The 22,736-nt window shown below is 39.9% G+C and overlaps 1 protein-coding gene across 1 annotated transcript in view; it reads left to right on the top strand.

Moving 5' to 3' along the window:
- The first annotated feature begins 402 nt into the window (after nt 1-402).
- The window catches only part of LOC115026489 (ephrin type-A receptor 6-like), a 54,373-nt gene continuing 32,039 nt past the window's right edge, over nt 403-22,736 (top strand). Inside the window, 6 exon segments of the mRNA XM_029459339.1 lie at nt 403-644; nt 7,236-7,300; nt 20,193-20,321; nt 20,958-21,107; nt 21,202-21,363; nt 21,452-21,680. Coding sequence (XP_029315199.1) covers nt 566-644; nt 7,236-7,300; nt 20,193-20,321; nt 20,958-21,107; nt 21,202-21,363; nt 21,452-21,680 — 814 coding nt within the window. The 5' untranslated portion in view covers nt 403-565.

The raw sequence follows: 22,736 nt of genomic DNA, 5'->3' as shown, positions 1-22,736 counted from the left end.
GAGAGAGAGAGAGAGAGAGAGAGAGAGAGAGAGAGAGAGAGAGAGAGAGAGAGAGAGAGACGCAGGGTTACAGAGACACAGTGAGGGATGCACTGGTTGAAAGTGAGGTGCGAAGTCTGGGATTTTCCCTTCTTTCTCTCTTTCAGGGATAAAAACATTAAATGTCAAACTAACTGACAAACACTCATCGGGGAAGTTCGCTTTAGGACACTTTTGGGATAGTCTGCACCTGCCGATCTGTCCGTGTTTGAGGTTTCCAGACAACTACTCCTCCATGTATTTTTTATTTTGGTTTTAACTCGCTAAATCACAAGCCGTCGGGGTCTTTGTGCGCAATGGCTGGGTGTTTATATCGTCTGTCTGCCCGTCTTCACACAGCGGGGTTCGGAATGGCTGAAGAATAAATAAATACGAAATCCTATGGATCCGAGAGTGACATTCTGAGTCTGGATACCGGGACGATTTCAGTAGCCTATCACATGAAACCTCTTACCTTTTCCTTTTTGGGATCTATTTAGGAGTCTGTGCAGCGTTTTAGTTGAGCGCACTTGTGTCTGACTCAACGATGTGCTCCGGTGGGAAATACTGTGTGTTTTTGTTCTTGCTTAGAAGTATCCTGTCGGACCCGGGAACCACAAACCAAGGTGAGTACAAAGAGCATCTAAAACACAGACTTTAGAACAAGGATGGATGCACCAAATTTGACACATTTAAGTATTTTCCAACACCACGGATCCTCTGCCCTCTCCATTGCGCACATGCACGCTCTCACGCAAAACATAAGGAAAGTTAATGTTTTGCGGTGTAGTCTCATTTACTGTCTGCAACCATACAAGTGTGTAACACCATTTGCGTAACAACATAGGAATAGTTGAAGAATGTAATGTATTCACTTATTTTACATGGGTCGCATCGTTTCACAGCTGATATATAGTATATTAATTGTATCAATAATACTATAATCACACTGTGTTGTACTTCAGGTGTGTTGCCGTTTCCCTGCAATGTCAATTTATTGGACACAGATATATCAGTCTCTTGGTTTCAGCATGAGATGACAGCCTTTGCTTCAGTATCTTACCTAACCATACTGTATAGCTTACACGACACCTCTTTGAAAGACTTAACATGGCAGTAATAATCATTTCTTTGTTGCTTTTTCCCCACCTACTCTCTTTTAGAATAGACTAATCTGGCTCTAAATGTATAGAACACAATGCACATTTATACATGCGAAGCCTCAAAATGCATCTGTTGTCCTGATAACTGATGATGTCAAGACACACATCTCTAAAATAATGAACATGGCAGTATTAATAATGGCATTTTTAGATGTTTTTGGTTCTGAAGTTTACAAAGAATACACATTGAAAGATTTACAGCCCCAACATGTATGTGAAATCAGCAAATTGCTGGTTGAAACACAGATGTCAGTCTTTTGGTTTTAGTAGGAGCTCACAGTATCATGTGATTATCAGTAATCATGTGTTGGTTACTCTTTTGGAGATTCTGTCTCAAAATATATCAATCTGTGAATTTATCAAAAAGTCTTGGTTCTGGTATCTAATCTAATCCAATCGTTGGTACCGTATGTCTTAAAACACACATCTTTGAAATACTGAACATGGCAATGTTTTAGCAACTTTTTCAACCCACTTCATCTGAAAATAATATTTATTTAGCTTTGAATCTGACAAAAAATACACATTTAAAACAGATTTACCTAGAAATGCAATTTGTTGGCAGTTTTCTGTGCATATAGGTTGTCTGTAGTCCAAAATCATTGATACTGTACAACCAAAAGCACCAATCTTTTAAAGACTAAACATGTCCATGGAATGTGACAGTACATACGCACTGGAATAAACTATATGTAATATTGTAAAATAAAATAATTTGCAAAATGCAAAATGTCATACCTAGGTTATTTGTGCTGTTCCAGACTAGGAGATCCATCACCAAATGATGGAAGAGGCTCTTATACTTCACCTTCAGAGTGCACAGACACATTGCCAGGGCTAGGGATCACAGTGTTACAGCAAATGTCAGCCTCTGGCCGACACTGTCAGCTATCGTGATACTTTTGAGATTCCAGTTTGTACACTCAGGGCTGAAAATATAACATATTTTGGCCCATACAGGATTCCTCACAGACACTTGTGTTATACTTACTTTAAAACATTACATACTTATTGTGTTGGACCAGTGGTTGTTACAGAATCATTTCCCACTTTTCTAAATTAATTTTCCAGTCACATGAGCAGTGTGTGCAATGGCTTATTTATGAGAAACGGGAACATTTTATTTTATCTCCCGCCAGTCGTTATCATAAGTCACATGGGAAATGGTTACCATAATGTAATCTGTTCTTGACATCTTCCACTTCGCACATTTGCAGGGGTCAGTTTAATATTCCTTCCTGAATGTTTAATGTTTAGGGTACACATTTTCAAAGACTACAGGAGCCAAATGTCAAAGTCGTCTTCACTTCATTTTATGTGTGTGTGTGCGTGTGTGTGTGTGTGTGTGTGTGTGTGTGTGTGTGTGTGTGTGTGTGTGTGTGTGTGTGTGTCTATGTGTGTGTAGTGTGCTCAGATTTCCCCACAGTATGCCTGTCTGCCTGTGGTGGTGACAGGTTTGAAGGGGAGGGGATAACACAGGGGAAACTTGAAAAACAACAACGTGAGGAGTTTAAAATGTAGTGAGAGCAAGCTTTTAATATGTTAGCCGGGTGTAATTTATCTGAGTGAGTTTTCTAATCACTTGTGAATGTTATCTCAGCCGGAGAAAGTGAGAGCAATGAGATGGAGTTTGAATATAACAGGATATTTATTGCTCTTTTAGCTGCTGTGACTGCAGTCAATATAAAGATCATTTGGTACAAATTGTGTCAAAAATAATGGTATATTTCTTTCTAAACTTACCTTTACTATGTGATTTCTTAATATCGACAGCTATCTGAGCTCCCGAACCCCTTAGTTACTGTTGCTATGTTCAGTCAAGCATGTAACACATATATAGTCTCCAATGATAACGGGGACGTACAACTCAGAATTGTTAGTTATTTCTTAAACACTGTGTCCTTCATTTCAGACATATTCCAGCCAGCCAGACATTTTACTGGCTGGCGCTAGGTAGCTAGCTAATTAGGCTAACGTTAGCTCCATCAATTGTTTGAAAAAGCCGTCACTGGTTTCCTGATGACTTGTTTCACAAGGAGAATCTTTTAAATAGGGTCAGGTGGAGTCAGCAACTCTGGAGAAAGACTGTATTTGAACTCAACACCCAAACAAATAATACATTTACCGTCCCTCTCGCTCCCGCTGCCTTGTCTTTATACTTCGATGGCCTTTCTCCTGTCTTGTGCACAAACATGAACTGATTGGCTGTCATAGTGTCGTGTGTCTCGGTTCGAGTCACTTTGTTGGTTTCCCATTTACAGAGCCAGCTCTGAGAGAAAAGATTAACCAATGTGTTTGGCAAAATGTTATCTCGCTGGTTGGAGTGTAAACGTCCCTGTAAACTCCTAGTTATGGTTGTTACGATCTAAATACGATCTACGATTGGACAAGTGTGGTTTGGGGGAGGGGTTTAATAAAGGGCAATTTGGGTATTTTGTCTGAAAGTTATTCAGTTCACGAGCAAGCAAATGCTCACATCTGAGAAGCTGTGCCTAGCAAATACTCGGTGTGTTCTCAAATGGCTCACACAAGAATCAACTATCAGAACTGTCATTAGTCAATCATCTAATCACTTAATCGACTAAATACTTAAACATTTCTTTGTTATCCTGTGTGCATTTTAAAAAGAGAGGTCTGGCATCCCGGTCACAATTCATTGCGACACAGCAGTAACATTGAGGCAGACGCTGCACTGTTCCCTTATTTGAATACATCATCTGTATCATGATCAGGTGAATCTAATATAGAAAACAAGGATTCTTGCTCTCCCAGTGGCCTTCTGAAACCACACTCTCTCTCTCTGGAGATTCTCAATCAAGTGCTGTCTACTTGAATAGCCTCAGACAAATAAGAACCTAATGTCTAGCGTTTGAGTGTTCATGAGCCTTTTGTAAGGAAGATATAAATGAAACCTTTCCCATTCAGCTCAAGGGCAGATGTCACCCACAGCAATTACCTAAAAACTACTGCTCAATTCATTGTGTACTGAAGTGATCTGTGTAGTCATCGTGAATGTACAGTAGTGGTTGTGGTGAGAATCATAGGTCAAAGAAGTCTTTAACAATATGAAGGAACAACAATAGACATATACCAAACTGTATCATAATATCTCTGTAGGATGAAACCTTTCTTTAAAAGAAATAGTTTGACATTTAAGGAAATGCTTTGTTGGTTTCATCGTGAGTTAGGTGAGAAAATGTTTACCACAGCTCTGCTGAGTCTCTCCAATGTTCATCTTTCTAGAAGCCCCTCTAACGCTCACTAATGAACAAGGTACACGTCTTTGTTTAATCTGTACACGAACAGAAATGCAAAAAGCAACAAGTCTGTTGTGACATTGAAGTCGAAACCATGCCTATACAATCACTTAAGCACTTAAGATTAATAGCTCAGCATCCACCTATGTACAGCCAAATTCTCACATCGTGATTGTTTCTGTGTTTCAGGGAGCTTTTAAACAGGTAGCAACAAACTGCATGTCACGGCTGAGCTGAAAACGAGGATTTTAATAATGGGAGCCTCAATGCTGAAAGCAACTGAACACTGTCTGCTCAGCTTCAGGATTCAATGTTAAACATTTGTGGACGTACTGAACAACCGGCAATATTAATGCAAGTGTATTAATGAGCTATCACATGAGAACATGTAGCAATTTACTGCTAAAGATTAGCCCACCTTCCTCTCTGAAATGTGATCATTTTCCGATGGTCCTATAGAAATGATCGTTGTAGATTATTATACTTCCAGACACAATACCCAGACAAGAGTAATACGATTTGTTTCCTCCTGAGTGATACAATCTGTGTATCAAATTCAGCACCATGGTCTTGGGTCATCTATTATTTCCTGGCTGCAAAGACAGTTGCAGGAATTTAATTATTGTTTGACTACGTTACTGTGTATGTATGTTTGTGTGTGTGTGTGTGTGTGTGTGTGTGTGTGTGTGTGTGTGTGTGTGTGTGTGTGTGTGTGCATGTGCGTGCGTGCGTGCATGTGTTTGTATGTTTGTAAGAAATGGCCAGACAGATAGTGAGGGTAGTCGATGGGAAAAGTTTGCTGCTGTCCAACATGGTATTGAACATCGCTCATTATTATGAAAGATTGTTTTTTCTAATTTAGTCATAAATCAGTATCTCTCTGTCTGTCTTTCTATTTCTCTCTCTCTCTGTCTGTTTCTCTCTCTGTCCTCCTTTTGAACAGAAGGCCATCTTATTATAATTCAGCCCTTAATTACCAGCAGGGGATCAAGGCTAAATGAAGTCTGGGTAAATACTGCAGCGGTTCATTTAGTCTCACCAAAGTGTATCTTCTCTTGTTATCTGACTTGTTCTCAAAACAGTAGCAACCCCATTAAATTAGTCCAGATTTGGCAAGTCCACCGTACACTGGAGTGACAGGTCGTCTGAAGGTGCGACTCTTTCATCTACAGTGTCGACCTCTTAAGTGGTACGCACTTTATTGATAGAGATTGTAATTAACTGGATTTGTGGAGACAAAGGAAATTGCACATTCATCCTATCAAATTGGCTCAGGGGGCTTAGCGAGGGCCAGATAATGGCTCTCTTCATGCCTGAGCCGTGATCAGAGTGCAGACAGCTTGAGAATGTTACACTCGTATGTACACAACGTGGTCACACCAAGAAACAAAGCTGTTAACGTGCTCACGCAAAAACACCACCGAACACTAATGCTGAGATTAGATTACACTGTATTTCTATTTTTGGAAAGGATCCCTGTGTCAGATTACCTATTAAAGTCATAACTTCTTGACGTGACCTGCCGTGTTTTACTCTTGATGCACAGAGGTGACCTTGTGTAGATTGTGAGAGAAGGCAAAAGAAATTGGAACATGGTAGTCTTTTTGTCGGGGGTATAACAAGGGGTCCCAGATGCTGCGTCATTATGAAATCATGAGATTCCTCCGTCTCCATCTTTCTATCCATCCACCTGTCTGTCCCACTAATAAAGTGGTCACATTGGCAACATGTGTTTCCTTGTTTACGTTCGGGGGAATAATCTTCCCACTGCGAATTTGCATTTTCAGAACAATGAGGCCAAGATCATCTCAGGCATGTGTTCACTAATCCATACTTTGTTCCTACACAACACCACTGTCCCGATTTGACAAATGGTGTTTACACATCTCATTGCTGCTCTCCAACCACATCGCCAGACAACAACGTTAATATTGGATGATTCAGCAAAATCCCAGATTACATTCAGTGAAAACATTTTGTGTCCGTCTCACTGTGTTCTTTAAAATGTATTCACTATAACATCTAGGCACGTCAACTATGGTATGGTTAAGGTTAGATTTTGTTTATGATTTTTAGAGTCAGTCTGTGAAGGGAGGCAAATTCTGGTCCAGCATGAAAGATGTGCCACACGCTCATCCAACATCCCAACCTCCACACCGTTACTTATGTCCTCCCTATATATAGGGTACACTACTTCCTGCATTGGGACTTATAATTGGAAATAGACAAAAGTGACACAATGATATAAATTGGTTCAAGGGGAAACTTCAGTTAACAAATGATATGATATTTTTACTGAAAGGGTCATCACCATTCATAAAGGTTAGCTGTATTTGCCCTAAATGAGTTTTAACAAAGTAATATTTTGTTTTGTTGAATATTTAAAGTTTCCATAGTCCTTCCGTCTTTCCCCTTTATTCATCTTTGGCTCAGGAAACTCATGACCTTTGAGGAGGAGAGTACTAATCTTCCACACTTCCAGATGGAGGGCGGATCTGTGTTAGTGTTGTCCCGGACTTTCCTAAGAGCTGTTATTTCATAGGTGGTTGACTCTGATAAGGGCTTTACAGCTCTGTCTGTTCCTCATTGACAGCTTGATAACTATTGTCTGCTCTCTTCCTATTTTGTCACCTCCATCTCTCTTCTTTTTAAATTCACCGTCCAACCTCTCTCTCTCTCTCTCTCTCTTCTCCTCTCCTGTCACTCCTTGTGCAAACACTGTCGTTCTTTCACTTTTCCAACTGTTCGTCTCCATTTTACATGACTTTCTTCATCACCACCCCGCTCTCTTTTTTAGTGGTTCTTTTGGACACTACGACAGTGCTAGGAGAACTGGACTGGAAGACCTATCCTGTCAATGGGGTGAGTGACTCTAGTATGTTTCAAGACTATTCCCTGATTTTTTACAAACTTGCCTACATTTACCAGTCAAACAAGTGAGCAACATTAATAATAAAATAAAATATTTTAGTATTGAATAGCTCAGACCTAAACATCCAAGCTGTTATTAACCTTACCTACAACTCTCTCTTTTTAAAACTGAGAGTAAAAGTAAAAGTCAGATACAGACAGGAGACAGGACCTTGGGAAATATACAGGCAGCAGGTTACATATTTTCCATGACAGTGGTCAGACCAAGGATGTCATCCAGTGAGCAATGATTTAGTGATCTACGAATAAAACCTGTGAATATATAACCTCTATATTTCAAGGTTAAAACTGGGATCAAAATGGTTTGAAATGGGACATTTTTTTAAAGGTGTTCAAGTTACATGTAATGGTTTCAACAGTATTTCAATGCTTTACTTCAACATGTGCTTCTCATTGAAATATAGCTCAGTCAGCCAAGTCGCGTGGAATGGATGATTATGTAAATGAATATCTACAGCATTGATGTCTTGTTTCTGACCTCGCCAACACAAGGAAGCACCGAGCATAACACAACAGGTGGATGCTGGGGTGGAGGTGGGGTTTTAGAAATGCTGAACAGCGGCAGTAGGAGCAGCAAGTGACAGCTTAGCTTTCAGGTGAGCAGTGTGGCAGCTGCCACGCAGAATGTGCAGAGCTTTGATGGCTTTAATACACCTCCATGATTAAACGTGTGTGTTGGATATACAGTATGTTGCAGTGATTGAAAAGTAATGAAAAGCTGTCTAAACAATAGCTAATATGTAACATCAACATCTTAAATAATTCACCTTTTAACACATTCAGCCCAGTTTTAACCTTAGATGTGACGTCATCAAAAATGTGCAGGTGTTGTACATGAATTCAATACAATTTAACAGATAATATTGCAGCAAATGCAGCTTTTTAAAATCCTGTTTATATGTTTGTGCTGGAAAATATGTCCTTGTTACAGAAATCCAGATACATCATTATCTTACTTTTGAGAAACCAGAATGTGTCAACCTGCTTTCTCAAAGAGAAAAAAGGGAATACTGTGGCATGTAAATACTCAATCCAGCGCCAGCTTTTCTGATGGCTTTCTGAACATGCTCGTCTTTGACTCAAGTGGCAAAATAATTAGCCAGAGAAACAAACAATATGATGATTAACAATATCATGGTCTACTAAAAGCCGAAAAATTGTAAGATGAGGACACACAGAATTTCATGTGTCACCCATATCATATATACAGTCCCCTCCAAAACTATTGGAACAGCGAGGTCAATTCCTTTATTTTTGCTGTACACTGAAAACAATTGATATTGAAATGATGAATATGAGAAAAAAAGATCAGTCTTTCAGCTTCTATTTCCAGGTATTTACATCTAGATCAGTTAAACAACTTAGGAGATAGCACCTTTTGTTTGAACACACCCATTTTTCAAGTGAGCAAAAGTATTGGAACATGTGACTGACAGGTGTTTTTTGTTGCCCAGGTGTGTCCTGTACATTGATAATTCAAACAATAAATAGTACTGAATGTCTACTCTCAGTTTCAGCTTTGGGTTTTGCCTGTACATACTGCATTTATAGCTTTAAAGGTGTAACCAACATGAAGACCAGAGAGCTGTCTATGGGAGAAAAGCAAGCAATTTTGAAACTGAGATGGAAAATCAATCAGAGCCATTGCACAAACATTGGCCATAACCAGTACAACCATTTTAAATGTCCTGAAGAAGAAAGAAACCACTGGTGTACTGAGCAACAGACGTCAAACTGGTAGACCAAGGAAAACATCAGCAGTTGATGACAGAAACATTGTGAGAACTGTAAAGAAAAACTCTCAAACAACTGTCAAGTGACATCCTCAACAACCTCCAGAGGGCAGGAGTGAAGGTTTCACAATCCACCGAAGATATTGGGAACCAAAGTACAGAGGCTACACCAGAAGATGCAAACCACTCATTAGCATTAAGAACAGGAAGGCCAGATTAGAATTTTCCCAAAAGTACAGAGACGAGGCTCAAAAGTTCTGGGACAAAGTTGTATGGACTGATGAGACAAAGATGAACCTTTTTCCAAAGTGATGGAAAGGCTAACGTGTGGAGAAAGAAGGGATCTGCTCATGATCCCAAACACAAGGTCATCAGTGAAACACGATGGAGTTCATGTCATGGCTGGGGCTTGCATGGCTTCTTCTGGGATGGGCTTATTGATCTTCTTTGATGATGCAACACATGTGTGGCAGCAGCAAAATGAACTCAGAAGTCTACAGAAACATTTTGTCTGCCAACTTAAAGAGAGATGCAACCAAACTGATCGGGAGATCCTTCATCATGCAGCAAGACAACTGACCCAAAACACACTGCTAAAACAACCAAGGATCACCAGGGGAAAGAAGTGGAAGGTTTAATCCAATCTCCAGACTTAAATCCTAATGAGCATGTATTTTACCTGCTAAAGAGAAGACTGAAGGGAGAAACCCCCTGAAAAAAACAACAAGTGAAAGAGGCTGCAAAAGAAGAAGAAGAATGCATATGTTTGTTGACGTCAATGGGAGGCAGGCTTGAGGCAGTTATTAAATATTAAGTATTATTCACTTTTCACACTATTTTAAGTCTCTGTTCCTATACCTTTTCTCACCTAAAAACGTGGTGATCCGTTAAAAACAATGCTATCTTCTAACTTTTTTATCAGATCTAGATGTAAATACCTGGAAATAGAAGCTGAAAGACTGATCTTTTTTTCTCACATTCATCTTTTGATGTCAAACTCAATTGTTTTCATTGTACAGCAAAAATAACAAAACAGCGTCTGGTTGAGTCACCTTGCATGTGAGCTGTTTGCAGTTTCCACCTGAGAGACATTTGCCCTCTAAACTTCACATATTAATTTAGAGGTATAATTATTCAATATCCCCCAAAAAATAAACACAAATTTGTGTAGAAGAATTTAGTTGTTCCTTCTTTCAACCCCAATAATCATCTAATCTCAGATTGAACTGATCTGACTGTATCTATAGTAGATCAATTAGCTCCAGCTACAACCAGCTACAAAAGTAAACTGCTGCTTACACAGGATTGCATCAGTGGTAGAAATGTAATATTGTTATACTTGATCAGTCACAGGGGACATTTTGATAATACTTCTGTACTTTTACTAAAGTAGGATTTTGAATTCAGGACTTTTACTTGTAACGGAGTATTTTTGCATTGTTGCATTGGTACTTTTACTTAAGTAAAGTATCCGAGATTAAGTGGGTTTAACCTGAGTTGAGTACACGCCTCCGCACACAGTGATCAGAAACTTGGATAATGTTCAGGGATACGGACAACTGTGTTCCTATATGTCCTATATACAGTAAACATCATAAGGACTAAAGTGACTCATAACAAATGTGTTCATGTAAACACTCCAGTCCTGAAAGACTGGATTTCCAAAAGCATCGTGTTATGCTATTTAAATGTCAGGTTCTTCATCCTGTTCTCCCACTTAACTTGAATCAGGAATAACTTTATCGCAATTAAAATGTGAATAAGAATTCACAAACAACACTTTGAGAGAACATTTCTGAAACATAAAGGCAGAATAAAACACAAACATCTTAACTCAATAGTCTCTGGTTGTCTACGCTGGTAGTTTTTTTATTAAACAATACGACAATGTTAACGTGCCATGAATACAGATTTGAACAAGCCTTTAGAATATCCAGATGCTAAACTAATTTAATTGTAGCATATCATTCTTACAGGGCTAAGCGTGAAGTTTAAATGCTGTATATTTCATTCTTGCACATATTTCAGCTGGGACTCAGCAACCATCAGCCACAGCAATAATGTTTCCATGATGTTGTGCCTAATTCGGGACACGAGGTGGTAGCGGGACTTCCAGGCTATTATTAAAAGTGTAATAAATCCTCTGGAGCAAAACCAATAAATATAAACAAAATACTGAGATATTTTCAGGGCCAAATACCAATATTGCAACAGCCTCTCCCTTGCACACAATCTTCACAGATTTTTGCTTTGGGGAGCAACAACGCCATTAATTGGTTGAACAAAAACACAACGCCACCATCCAGATTCACATCAAATCAATAATTCATTACAACTACAGAGATTTAATGATATTTTCATAACACCTCTCTCTCTCTCTTCCCCTTAGTCTGACAATGACAAATTGTGTTGTTTTAATCAAAACTTCACACTTCTTAGCCTCCACTATTGTTGCTCATGCAACAGTATCTGTCTGTAACAGTCTGTGTGTGTGTGTGTGTGTGTGTGTGTGTGTGTGTGTGTGTTTAACGGCCTAATGATTTTTTCAACACCTAGTGACAAGAAACGTTAATACTCAGATTGTAATTTCACTTTGTAGGAACTCCACATTATTATTTTGTTCCCCCGCTGTACAAAAAGGGACTTGTTGGCGTGTTATGTAAATACAGGTGAACACTGGCTAACCTCCTCTTTTCCACTGAGAATATAATGATAGTTGTCGGGGTAGCCAATACCAAAAAAGGGTTTTTTAAAGTGAGTTGAACTGTAAATGGACTTAAGTGATTCACTGGTCTATCATCCCCTAAGCTAACGAAACACAAGGCCAACAGTGGCTTCAGGTCCAGGAGGCACAAGCTCGGCTGTAGGTTTAAACAGGTAACACACAGGGACCTCCTTCAATGGTGAAAGTGTACTTAGAGATGTCGCTTTTATGCTAAAATGTTATATAGCAGCCATGATAATGAAGCAAACACGGATTCAAAATGTAAGTTAAATATTAGGTCGGTCAATAAGAACAATTGTACAGTGCTTTTCCAAATCATTCAAGTGTTCTAATATGTTCTGGATGTACACAGAGCGGCATTGTAAAGTCTGAAAACACCCGTGCAGGAATGATCTCCTGTAGCGCTCCTGAATATTAAGAATAAGTCTGTTGCTGAAGGTGCTCTTTAGCTTCGCTGTCATGCCGCTTAGGGGGTGGGAGGTGTTATCTATGATCACTGGCAGTTTTGCCAGCATTCTGTCCTCCGCCACCTCCTCCATTGTGAACAGCTTGGATATTAAGACAGAGCCAGCATTCTTTAGGACTTTATCTGTTTGCCTGTTGTCATTCAAAAGACTGCAACATGACTCTCTACATGTTTTATCAGACATTGAAGGACCTGAGTCTTCTCAGGGAGTAAATCCGCTTAGGCCCTTCTTGTAGATGTCTCTCCAGTGTGTCGTTCCGTTGGACGCCCAGGTGCCGGTGATCAATGTGTCAAATGTGTCTCTGTCCAGCCAGCCTCATGTGGTGATACTGCTTTATTTGTTCTCATATGAGCTGACACTGGTTGATCAGATTTGAGTTAATACTGATTGGTGTTTATATTGAGTTTTGTTTTTCTTTGCTGAAGCTGACATAAGTAAATGTTTGTTTGTATTATCTGTATTTGTGGTTGTGAATGACTAGAATGGATACTCTACCAAAATGACAGAGAGACTGACCTATAGATACATCTACTACCTGTTTGTGTAGTATTATTAATGTAGCTTTATATGTTACCAGAAGTCTAGTGAAAGGTGTAGTGCTTGTTTCCCCTAGGCAGAGAGTGGGTGGTTAAATGTTAATGAACCTGTCTTGGCATTGGCTGGTATTTAACATCTGTGTCTCACAGATTTTGTGAGATTGAGACAAGTAATTGTCCAGTGTCAGTGTGTGAGTGTGAGTTATTAAAATGATCACATACTGTAGTTTATAGGTTGAGGCCAAATTCAAAAGCTCTCCTGAAGGGTGTAAGTATTGTTCAGCCTTAAAAGCACTGAATTAGCATTAAATGATCGCATTAAACTGCACCACTTTGCTCCCTTTCTCTTGCTCGCTCTCCTTTCTCACAGTTCTTCCTTTGCCACCCCTGCCAGTGTAGTTAGTTTAATAACATACATTAGCCATTAGTAGCCTTGGAAAGGCAACTGGCTGGGGAGAGCAGTCGAGTGAGGCAAAAGTAGAACGTACTACAGCCGACTTTTGTCGAGCTCAGAAATGAAGCTAAAGTTCAAGTCATACTTTCTCACCTAACTCTACTTCCAGCAAAGTTGTCAGAGAAATAAATTGTCAAGAAATATTTAATGATGGCGCTAAATTAAGTACTAAACAACTTAATTTAATGTTGGCTTTAAAAACTGACACATGCATTAGGAATTATATTATTATTATGAAGGTGATGTTCAGTTGAAGTCAGGTCAAACCCCGCTAGTGAAAGCAGAGGCTTCTGCTCGTGTTAGTGAGCCTGGTCTCTATAAAGATCACTGATTTGGAAGATGGTGTCTTTTTCTACAAGGAAAAAAGTTTTATCTCTTTACCTCTATTCAGTGAACAACTTTCCACTGACTAACTTCAGTGGCTGTCAAAGATTCCTGTCAGGAGCTGAGTGCAGACCTTGAGCTGCCGGGAGCCAAGGTGCAAAAACAACCCAGAAAACATCCTAACAAGAAGAGTTAGAAACGTTAGAAAAAGTTGGAAAGTTTTCAATGTCTGCACGTCTCTACACAATTGATAAGGCTGTGCAATTGCTTCTGAGAGTCATAGACAAGGCTAGCGTGTGTCTCTGTGAAGTCAGTGAGGGACTCAGCTAGCATCATCAATTTTCAAAGCAGGATGCAGAACGCTACTTCACCTAAGAGGAAGCAGTCCTCTCTGAAGCCCAGTCCAGAATAAACATATTGGGATTTATATGCACAGGTTGCAGCTTTTCTGTCCAGGGACAAAAACTGTAAGCAATTAGAGAAAACAGGCTGGACTGTGCTCCAAAAGCTTCCAAGCCACACATTGGACATCATCGTTTCTTTTAAACTGGTAAAGGCAAACTATCAATTTAAATCAATAACATGACAAAAGGGATTCTAAAACATTAGTTCTGAGCGTGTCGTAGAGGATCACAGAGCAGTTGACGCACACACCTTCGAAATAATAACATGTTGTGCAGCGCTGCATATCAAACAAGCTGATTGGTTCATAGCGCTTCCTGTCACAAGGCATGTTCAAAGCAGAAAGAAACAATGTTCAGCTACGCAAATGTCTCTGAACAGCACAAGTGTACAGTATGTATGTTTGCCTACCTGCAGCCCAGATAAGCATTTTCCACTCTTGCGGATGCTACATATGAGAACTGATGTAAACTGGGCAGCTGCTATGTGTCTGCCCACTTCAAGTCTGAAGAGGGACGGAGACTCTTAAAGTACATTTTCATCCACAAAGCAATAATTATGAAGCATTCCATGATTCTCCCACTCTCTTCTTCATCTGTATGCAAACAGCGTAGTCATTAATTGCTTGTGTTGGCTGCAAACTTTGTTAAAATCCCTTTGGACAGGTTAAAGTACAACCTGAACAAGCACAAGTCATTAGGACACTTTGTATGGGCAGGTCTAATTGTAGTGCAAGTGTCATTGTGTTTTTTAATTGCTTAATGAATTAAGTGAAGACATTTTTTAACAAACTCAAGGGTCGTGATGCCACACTAACAAATTAGGCCCCAAATTGTTTTTTGCATCACTTGTAGTTTTCCAAATCATTAGTATTTCATCAAAGTCAACCTCCACACAAAGTTAACAGTGGGACTTTTATACGGGCCAGTTTTAGAAAACCTGGTATTGCATTCTCATATCACAATATTAGTGTCAGTCCAATACAATCGTTTTTTATACACCTTGTAGTCAAAACCTGGTTGCTGTCTGCTACAGTCTGCTTAGCTTGGGGCTAACAGGCAGAGCGATTAGCAGGTGCATATCTCATTGCCTCAGAGAGCGTGGGCTGCAGCTCATCTTTCAAACTCTGGGTTTGCATTAGTTGTGTCTGCTCTGAACCATGCCACATCCCAACGGGGCATTTTAGAACACTGAGGCACAAAAAGTGACAAATTACCATTTTCACTTGTTTGTATGCGTAATGGAACTTCAATTACTTAATGCTGATCTTATGCAAACCAGAAAGCCTGCATTCTTTAACGACACTGAGTTTCTGTTTCTGCTCTGTAAGAAGGACACTGAAGAAACCGAATATATGAATGAAGAGAGTGAATATGTTGAAGGAACTTCTCCCAAGAGTCTTGCTTGAACTTACAATTCCTTTCCATGACTTCTACAGCATGTCCAACTTTATACACTTGCAGAACAATTCAGAAATGACAGGCTGACTGGCATGTGACAATGCACTGCAGGGGCCTTGCAGTCTTATAAAACACACTTCTCACTTTAGTGAACACAGAATGAACGTTTGAATTTTAGATTTTCAGCTATGCTAGCGGCACGGCGCCAGGGATGGCAATGGCAGTTTGTCAGTCGGTCAAACACTTTGGTCCAGTCTGAAATATCTCAATAACTAGCGGATATATTGCCATGGGATATGCTACAGATATCCAAGTTGCTCTTAATGGGCGCCTTGGTAGTTCCATGATAGAGCGGGTGCCCCGTGTCCCCAGGCTGAGTCCTTACTGCAGCAGCCCGGGTTCAATCCGACCCGCGGCCCCTTGCCTCATGTCGTCCCCAATCTTAATCTTAATGACTTTGGTAATTCTCTGACCTCAAGCACCACCGGCAGGCGGCCAGATGATATGTTACAACTTGGACCCCCTGACTTTTCATGTAGGTCAAAGTGTAGGTCAAAGTTTCCATTTATGCAATGCTTTGGTTTATGACCAAATACTGTACATGCAAAACAAATGACATTCCCATCAGCCTTGCCTGTACAGTATGTTGTGTTTATGCTAAAAAGCAAGTGTAAGCATTGTGACACGCTAAACTAAGATAGTAAACACTAAACATCGACTTGCTAGCATTATAATCGTAAGCCTGTCAGCATGCTAGCATGAGCATTTAGCTCAAAGCACCACTGTGCTGAAAAAGGATATGTTCACATTTCTTCAAGTCTGTCCATGTGAACAGTCTGTCCATGTCTGTCACTTGAACATGTCTGTTCAAGTGACCATGTGAACATAAAACAGTTGTTTGCTGTAATAATTCCTCCTGTTCATACTGGCCATAAAGAGAGCACTTCCACTAATACTATAATGACAGAAGTCTCTCTCTCTCTGTGTGTCTGTGTGTCTGTGTGTGTGTGTATGTGTGTGTGCGTGTGTGTGTGCGCGTGTGTGTGTTTTGATTATCTCGGTTACTGACGCGCTGGCGGGACGCTGTTTTAGCAATAAACAAATGTCACTATGTGATACTAACAGAAATGTTTTAAATTGCAATTTTCTTTCTCTCTGGGGGACGACCCCCAGACACCTCCAATATGTATCTTTCCAAGTTTGCTCCCCTATTTTAAAACTCAACCAGGCGATCTTTCTTATCCTATGTTTTGACAAAATATGTGTAATATCTGGAGTGTAAAGTGCTATCCAATAAACGCAAATTAACAAAAGAAAAAGTGGTCATAAGGCCAAGGAGAGTTTAAGTGGGTCAATTTACCCCCCGAGAATAACAGCTCAGGAAAATGTCCGGCTCCCGGGCACTTTCTTAAAATGTGGCCCCCTGAACAATATAGTTGAATAGCCCTGGTCTATGGTGTCGGCTAATCTGAACTTCGACTTTCTTGATCAAACCTGGGGCATGTAATTGGGCTTTGACTTTATTGAGGCCATGCAACTTTCATAGAAGCTTTTGCACTGCGTAGACTCTGGCGTTGCTACCGTAAACGCATGCACAGACTCACTCCGAAACCCAACAAGCAGCAGCACGAGCAAATCTCGACACTGCACTAGTGCTTCTATCCAGTTTTCATTCAGTGCAAAATTGTATTCCAAAGTTTATTTGAAGGTTTTTGAAAATATGGTGCTTCAAATGAAGTGGGTATCTTCCACAGTTACAGCCTTTCTAGTACACAAAAATCCCTCTTTTTGTTTCCACAGTGTCGCTCTGCTGAGCCGCACTGGAGGGATAGCAACACAAAGAGGACATTTTGTACTAAGAAGACTGTAACTTTGAAAGACACCCGATTGATTTTTATAAACTAAAACTGCAAACTTTAGCTTCAGCTAAAATTCAGAATGAGTTTTTGCACAGAATGAAGACTTTCTCATTTCTCACATTAAATGCATTTCTATGTTCATATGAGTATCTGGCTATTGTCTTAAGACACTCTCTTTGCAGCCTCACAGACCAGCTAGCATGGCTGTGGAGGCTAAAACATACGAGTATAGTTAAATGGTAATAATGTAATTAATCATATTATATTCATACGCCAATGGAAGCCATGTTTACATATACTAATTATATTAAAACAATAATTATATTAATTATGAACATACAACTAAATCCTATACCACAATGTGTTCTCCATTTGTAGCTTTTGCTCATTTATTCCCCACAGCAATGATATATGGATGATTACATTCTACCTTAGAGACTACTTAACATCATAAAGGCACGACACAGCGTTACTGTCTGGCTGGAGTTCCAAATGAAGGAGGATGTGATTATGATTGATTTATTATTTAGCCTGTGGCTGTCACATAGAGCTAATTTAGATAGCTTAATTAATATTAGATTAATTACTTTTGCACGCTCCAGTCAAGGTTAAAGTGTTATTTAATCATTTATATTTGAGAACACTCTACCTTAGTTGTTTGAATTTCCTCTACGACTCAACTCTGTCTGTCATCCACCATCATTGGTCCTGTGTGTAGCACGTATAACATACTTATCATTAAGGACTGTGCAGCCGCTGTGTGTATGTGTTCACAAATTCAAATGTATGCATATCACATTCAACACAGTAGCTTTGAATAATGTTATTCTATTGAACACCACATTTTGCAGATATCACAGGTACATAATTACATAATGTAGGAACCAACTTGGTGGAAAAGTCAAATCAATAAGCAGTCGCAGAGTGCTTTCCATTTAGCTACTTATGCTTTCTCACGTCCTCCATGCTCTAGTCTACTGAAAATTATAGTCTGCAATCATGCAGGAAGCTTCAGTCTCCTGCGTCTTGTAGTAGACTGGGAGAGAAAAGGCTTCCAAAGGAAAATTACATCCAATGTGATTTGTAATGTCAAGAAAGGTCACATAACAACATTGTATTTATCCCGAAGTTGCTCTTTTTCACTGGTCTAGTTCATGTAATAGAAACATCAGATGAAATAGACCAATGAAAAGGGCAAATGCTGTGAATAATGGAGGACAGGCATAAATGATTCTGTTTGTTCTTCTCTGCAGCTTGGATATATTGTAAATCACAGTGCTGTCGAGTGCAACTTCTCTCTGGCACTCTAGTGATAAATATGGCCATAGGAAATTGTGGCCTTGCTGATGAGCAAGACACAAATGCACCATTAGGTTTGGTCTACTGGAACATGTCTCAGCAGGACAAAAGGCCTCCCTCTGTGGGTCATATGAATATAAACTTGCAGCTGTTCAGAGTCTAAAGAGAGAGCTGGTGTGAAACTGCTAAAGGGTACCTCTGGAATTAAAAATATGCTGAAAGGTTATTTTGGAACTTTTGTCCAATGATGCCAAAAAATACTGCCCAGCCCAGCTTTCATATGACTGCAATACTGTAGACTAGAGACAAAAAGCAGGGACTTGAAATCTTCCGATGGTTGGTTTAACCTTGGCTTTGATTATAAAAGGTAATGTCCAGGAAATTCATTCTCCATCAGTTCCCAATGAAACAGATGGAACTAAAGGCATTAAACAAATAGAAAGCACTCAACAATTATCACATGTATGTCATGTTCTTGAGATATACGTATGTGCAGCTTGGTATCGACCAACCGTCTCGCTGCTCCCTCACTGCGAGTGGGACCCAGATACCCCTCAAATAAAACCCGCCTGTTTGCTATCCTGGCTCCAAAATGGTCGAACAAGCTCCCCATTGATATTATGTCGGCGGAAAGTCTTCACACCTTCGCAGACTGATCACCCACCTGTTTCAACAGCACCTTGGCCAATAATGAACATTTAAAAAAATCTTATTTCTGCATGTAGCACTTGGTTAGCTTATTTAAAGCTATTGTACTGCACTTAAAATGATTTCACTTATTTGAAGCTAATGCACTTGTAAGATTCTTGTTGTTCGGAGTTGTATCCTCATGATCGTTTGCACTTATTGTAAGTCGCTTTGGACAAAAGCGTCAGCTAAATGTAATGTGTAACTGACACAATCTCAGCTGCCCATTTGTTGTCACAGGAGTTGTGAGAAAGAAGTTCAGTAAATACTCGGTAGGGCTTTTGAAGCTCTGATCATCACACCTTTAAAGCGAAGCAGGCAAATGAGAGAATCTGGCTGATGTAACAGCTTGAAAACATTGGTGAGACTAACTCTCAAACATCATGTGTCTATAGAAATTCCACTACAAGTAATAGAAGGTGCACAGGTTAAACATTTTATGGAAACACTCTGAAACCAGATCATTCTTGAGTACTTGTTTTGTAATCTAAACATAGTTTTCATATGAATATTTTTGCTACTAATCTGCAGCCTTTAAATTACTGTCTTAAAGGGTCAGTTCAGCCAAATGACAAAAATGATAATGGCATCAAGTAATGCCGGTAGGACTGTCCTATAATTGCACACAGGCCAGACATATTTAGCAAACTAAACTGTCTACATTTTTGTCATGAAAATCTTACAAACTGTAGGATAGACGTCATAACCTTTCTGCGCAAAAATACACTGTAGGTTAAAACTACTCGTGAGCTGGCTAACAAATAAAATTGTTCAATGATATTCATTATCTGTTTGTCTCTTTTCGGATGCCATGTTGTGAGTGATGGAGCCAAATACATTTTTTTCAGATTGTAGGCAATAAAGTAACTGACTAAATACTCTGCTTGCTATATGGCAAATGCGCCCATACAGTACTTTCTTCCTTTATTGTTTCCAGTGGGACGCTATCACAGAGATGGATGAGCAGAACAGACCTATTCACACCTTCCAGGTTTGCCACGTAATGGAGCCAAACCAAAACAACTGGCTGCGGTCTGGTTGGATCCAGCGGCAAGCAGCACAGAGGGTCTGGAACACATCACAACATTTCCACAGACACACTGTACTTTGTCAGAAAATTTGAATAAAATGAAGTAGTCTTGAAGCATAGCTTGGATGTCACATTTTCTCAAGGTTTGGAAAGAACCGGAGGGAACATAACATGAGGGGAAAGAAATGACAGGCTGTACTGTCAAGTAACAAAAAACTTGACTTCCCTCTGACGGAGAGGTTTCCTCAAAGTCAACACTGAACAGTCCATGATAAGTCAAAGCTGGTGCAGGATTTCTTCCTGCACTTTGCCTGGAGTGCAGCTCAGTTAGTCTAAAACAGAACTGTATCACCAACTGCTGAAGACCCTCCGAGTCTGGCTGGGCTGATGCCACCATATATGATTTTCAAATAGTTTTGCACAAATTTGATCAAACAGTTTTCATAAGTTGCCTTTTATCCGTTTGACTATTTCTTATTTGTAATTGTATACTTTCTCTTTTGCCTATTATAATTACTTTCTATTAATTAAGGCATTGCTCTGATGTTTGCCCTTAGTTGATTCTTGAATAATATGTAAACTAAAAGCCTGCCATAGAGCGGACTGCAAAATGTATTTGTAATGTCTAATGAGCTTGTGATCATTTATTTATTTATCTATATTTTAACTCAGGTATACGTGGAACTGCGTTTCACACTGAGAGACTGCAACTCCATTCCTTGGGTGTCTGGTACCTGCAAGGAAACATTCAACCTCTTTTACCTGCAGACAGAAGAGCCGCTCTCTGCAGCGACACGGTTCAGGCCTACTGACTATGCCAAGGTTGGTTATCGGAGCCGTATCATGAAAAAGAGTTCTCTGCTATGATCCAATAACAATGAACTTTGCTTATAAAATGTTTGTTGTTGGCTTTAAGGTGGACACCATAGCAGCAGATGAGAGTTTTACACAGACAGATCTTGGAGATCGTGTTCTTCGCCTCAATACTGAGGTCAGGGAGGTGGGGCCAGTGACACAGAGGGGCTTCTACTTGGCCTTCCAGGATGTGGGAGCGTGTATCGCTCTCGTGTCTGTCAAGGTCAGTGAACAAATGTGGTGCGACCTATATTTGACTTATATAAGACTGGCAGTACTTCAACTTCCTTACTTTTTCTCTTTCACATAAGGTGTTCTACAAACGCTGCCCAGCGACTTTAAGGAACCTGGCAGCCTTTCCTGACACGGTGCCACACATGGACTCATCCTCTCTGGTGGAAGTAAGGGGTGCGTGTGTGGAGAATGCAGAAGAGAGGGACACACCCAAATTGTACTGCGGTGCTGATGGAGACTGGCTGGTACCACTGGGCCGCTGTGTCTGTAGTATCGGCCACGAGGAGATGGATGGCCAATGCCGGGGTAAGAGCAGAACACTAACTATGTACTAAAGCTGGAAATAGAGAGAACAAATCAAATATAAATATATATATATATATATATATATATATATATATATATATATATACATAGAGAGAGAGAAACAGGGAGAAGGGGAGATAAGAAAAGACATTGCATTACATTAACAGATCTCTAGGGCCTCTCCAGTCAATGCAGCCGTTTGAGTTTAGAGAACTGCTATTTTTCTCCTCTCTCTCTAAGATCCTGCATCCTTGTCTGATTCTCTCCATTCACATCTCTCTTCATCTCTTCACAGCTCCACCTCCCCCTCATCATTTTCTCTGCTCTCTTGTCCACAGTGTTTACACTTTACTTACATCCTCCCCGTCCCCTTCTTGCTCCTCCATGTCACTTTTGTTTTTGCTCTATTTTCATTCTTCCCTTTTAAGTCTGACTCTTGCTATCTCTCATAACCACCCTTTTCTGCTATGAAAAATATGAAGAGATTAGTGTAGGTCACCAAGGATTTCTTTGACTTTTCAAAATCATTACTTCTGCTCTCACGAGGGACTCTCTGGACTCTTTCAATTATTTGGTTCAAATGGGAAAGTCATTTCCTGTAATATCAAGATGTTTTGTCTGTAAATATCTTTCTGTGGTCGATCAATGCAAACGTTCGCTCACATAACATTTATACAAACACTCTCAAATCTAAGAACTTTGATAAATACTTATCTGTAAAAGGCTTTTATTGGGGGATGCCTCCTCTCTAATTAGTTTAGCCAAACACATTGGGAAAAAGTTAAAGAAACTGTTGAGTTTTTCCAGAAATAGTCTTTGGCCTGGTTTCTCACTCAGACTGCGGACAGACTGGAGGCTAGCTGTCTAATTGCCTTCATGTGTTAGTTTCACAGCTGATTTAGCTCACACCTAGTATTTTTTAAAACTCCCCCAACCCTCTCTTTCATTGACGAAGCTCAGACTGACTGTTGTAATTAAGGCCGGTTCTGAATGGAGCCACGCTTCTCGATTACAAGTGAAGAGAACCTCAAGTTACTTTTTGCAGACTTACAGAAG

Source organism: Cottoperca gobio, chromosome 3, assembly GCF_900634415.1.
Source record: "Cottoperca gobio chromosome 3, fCotGob3.1, whole genome shotgun sequence".
Classification (NCBI taxonomy): domain Eukaryota; kingdom Metazoa; phylum Chordata; class Actinopteri; order Perciformes; family Bovichtidae; genus Cottoperca; species Cottoperca gobio.
Note: the sequence above shows the minus strand (reverse complement) of the source record. Positions and strands in the feature narration are given on the sequence as shown.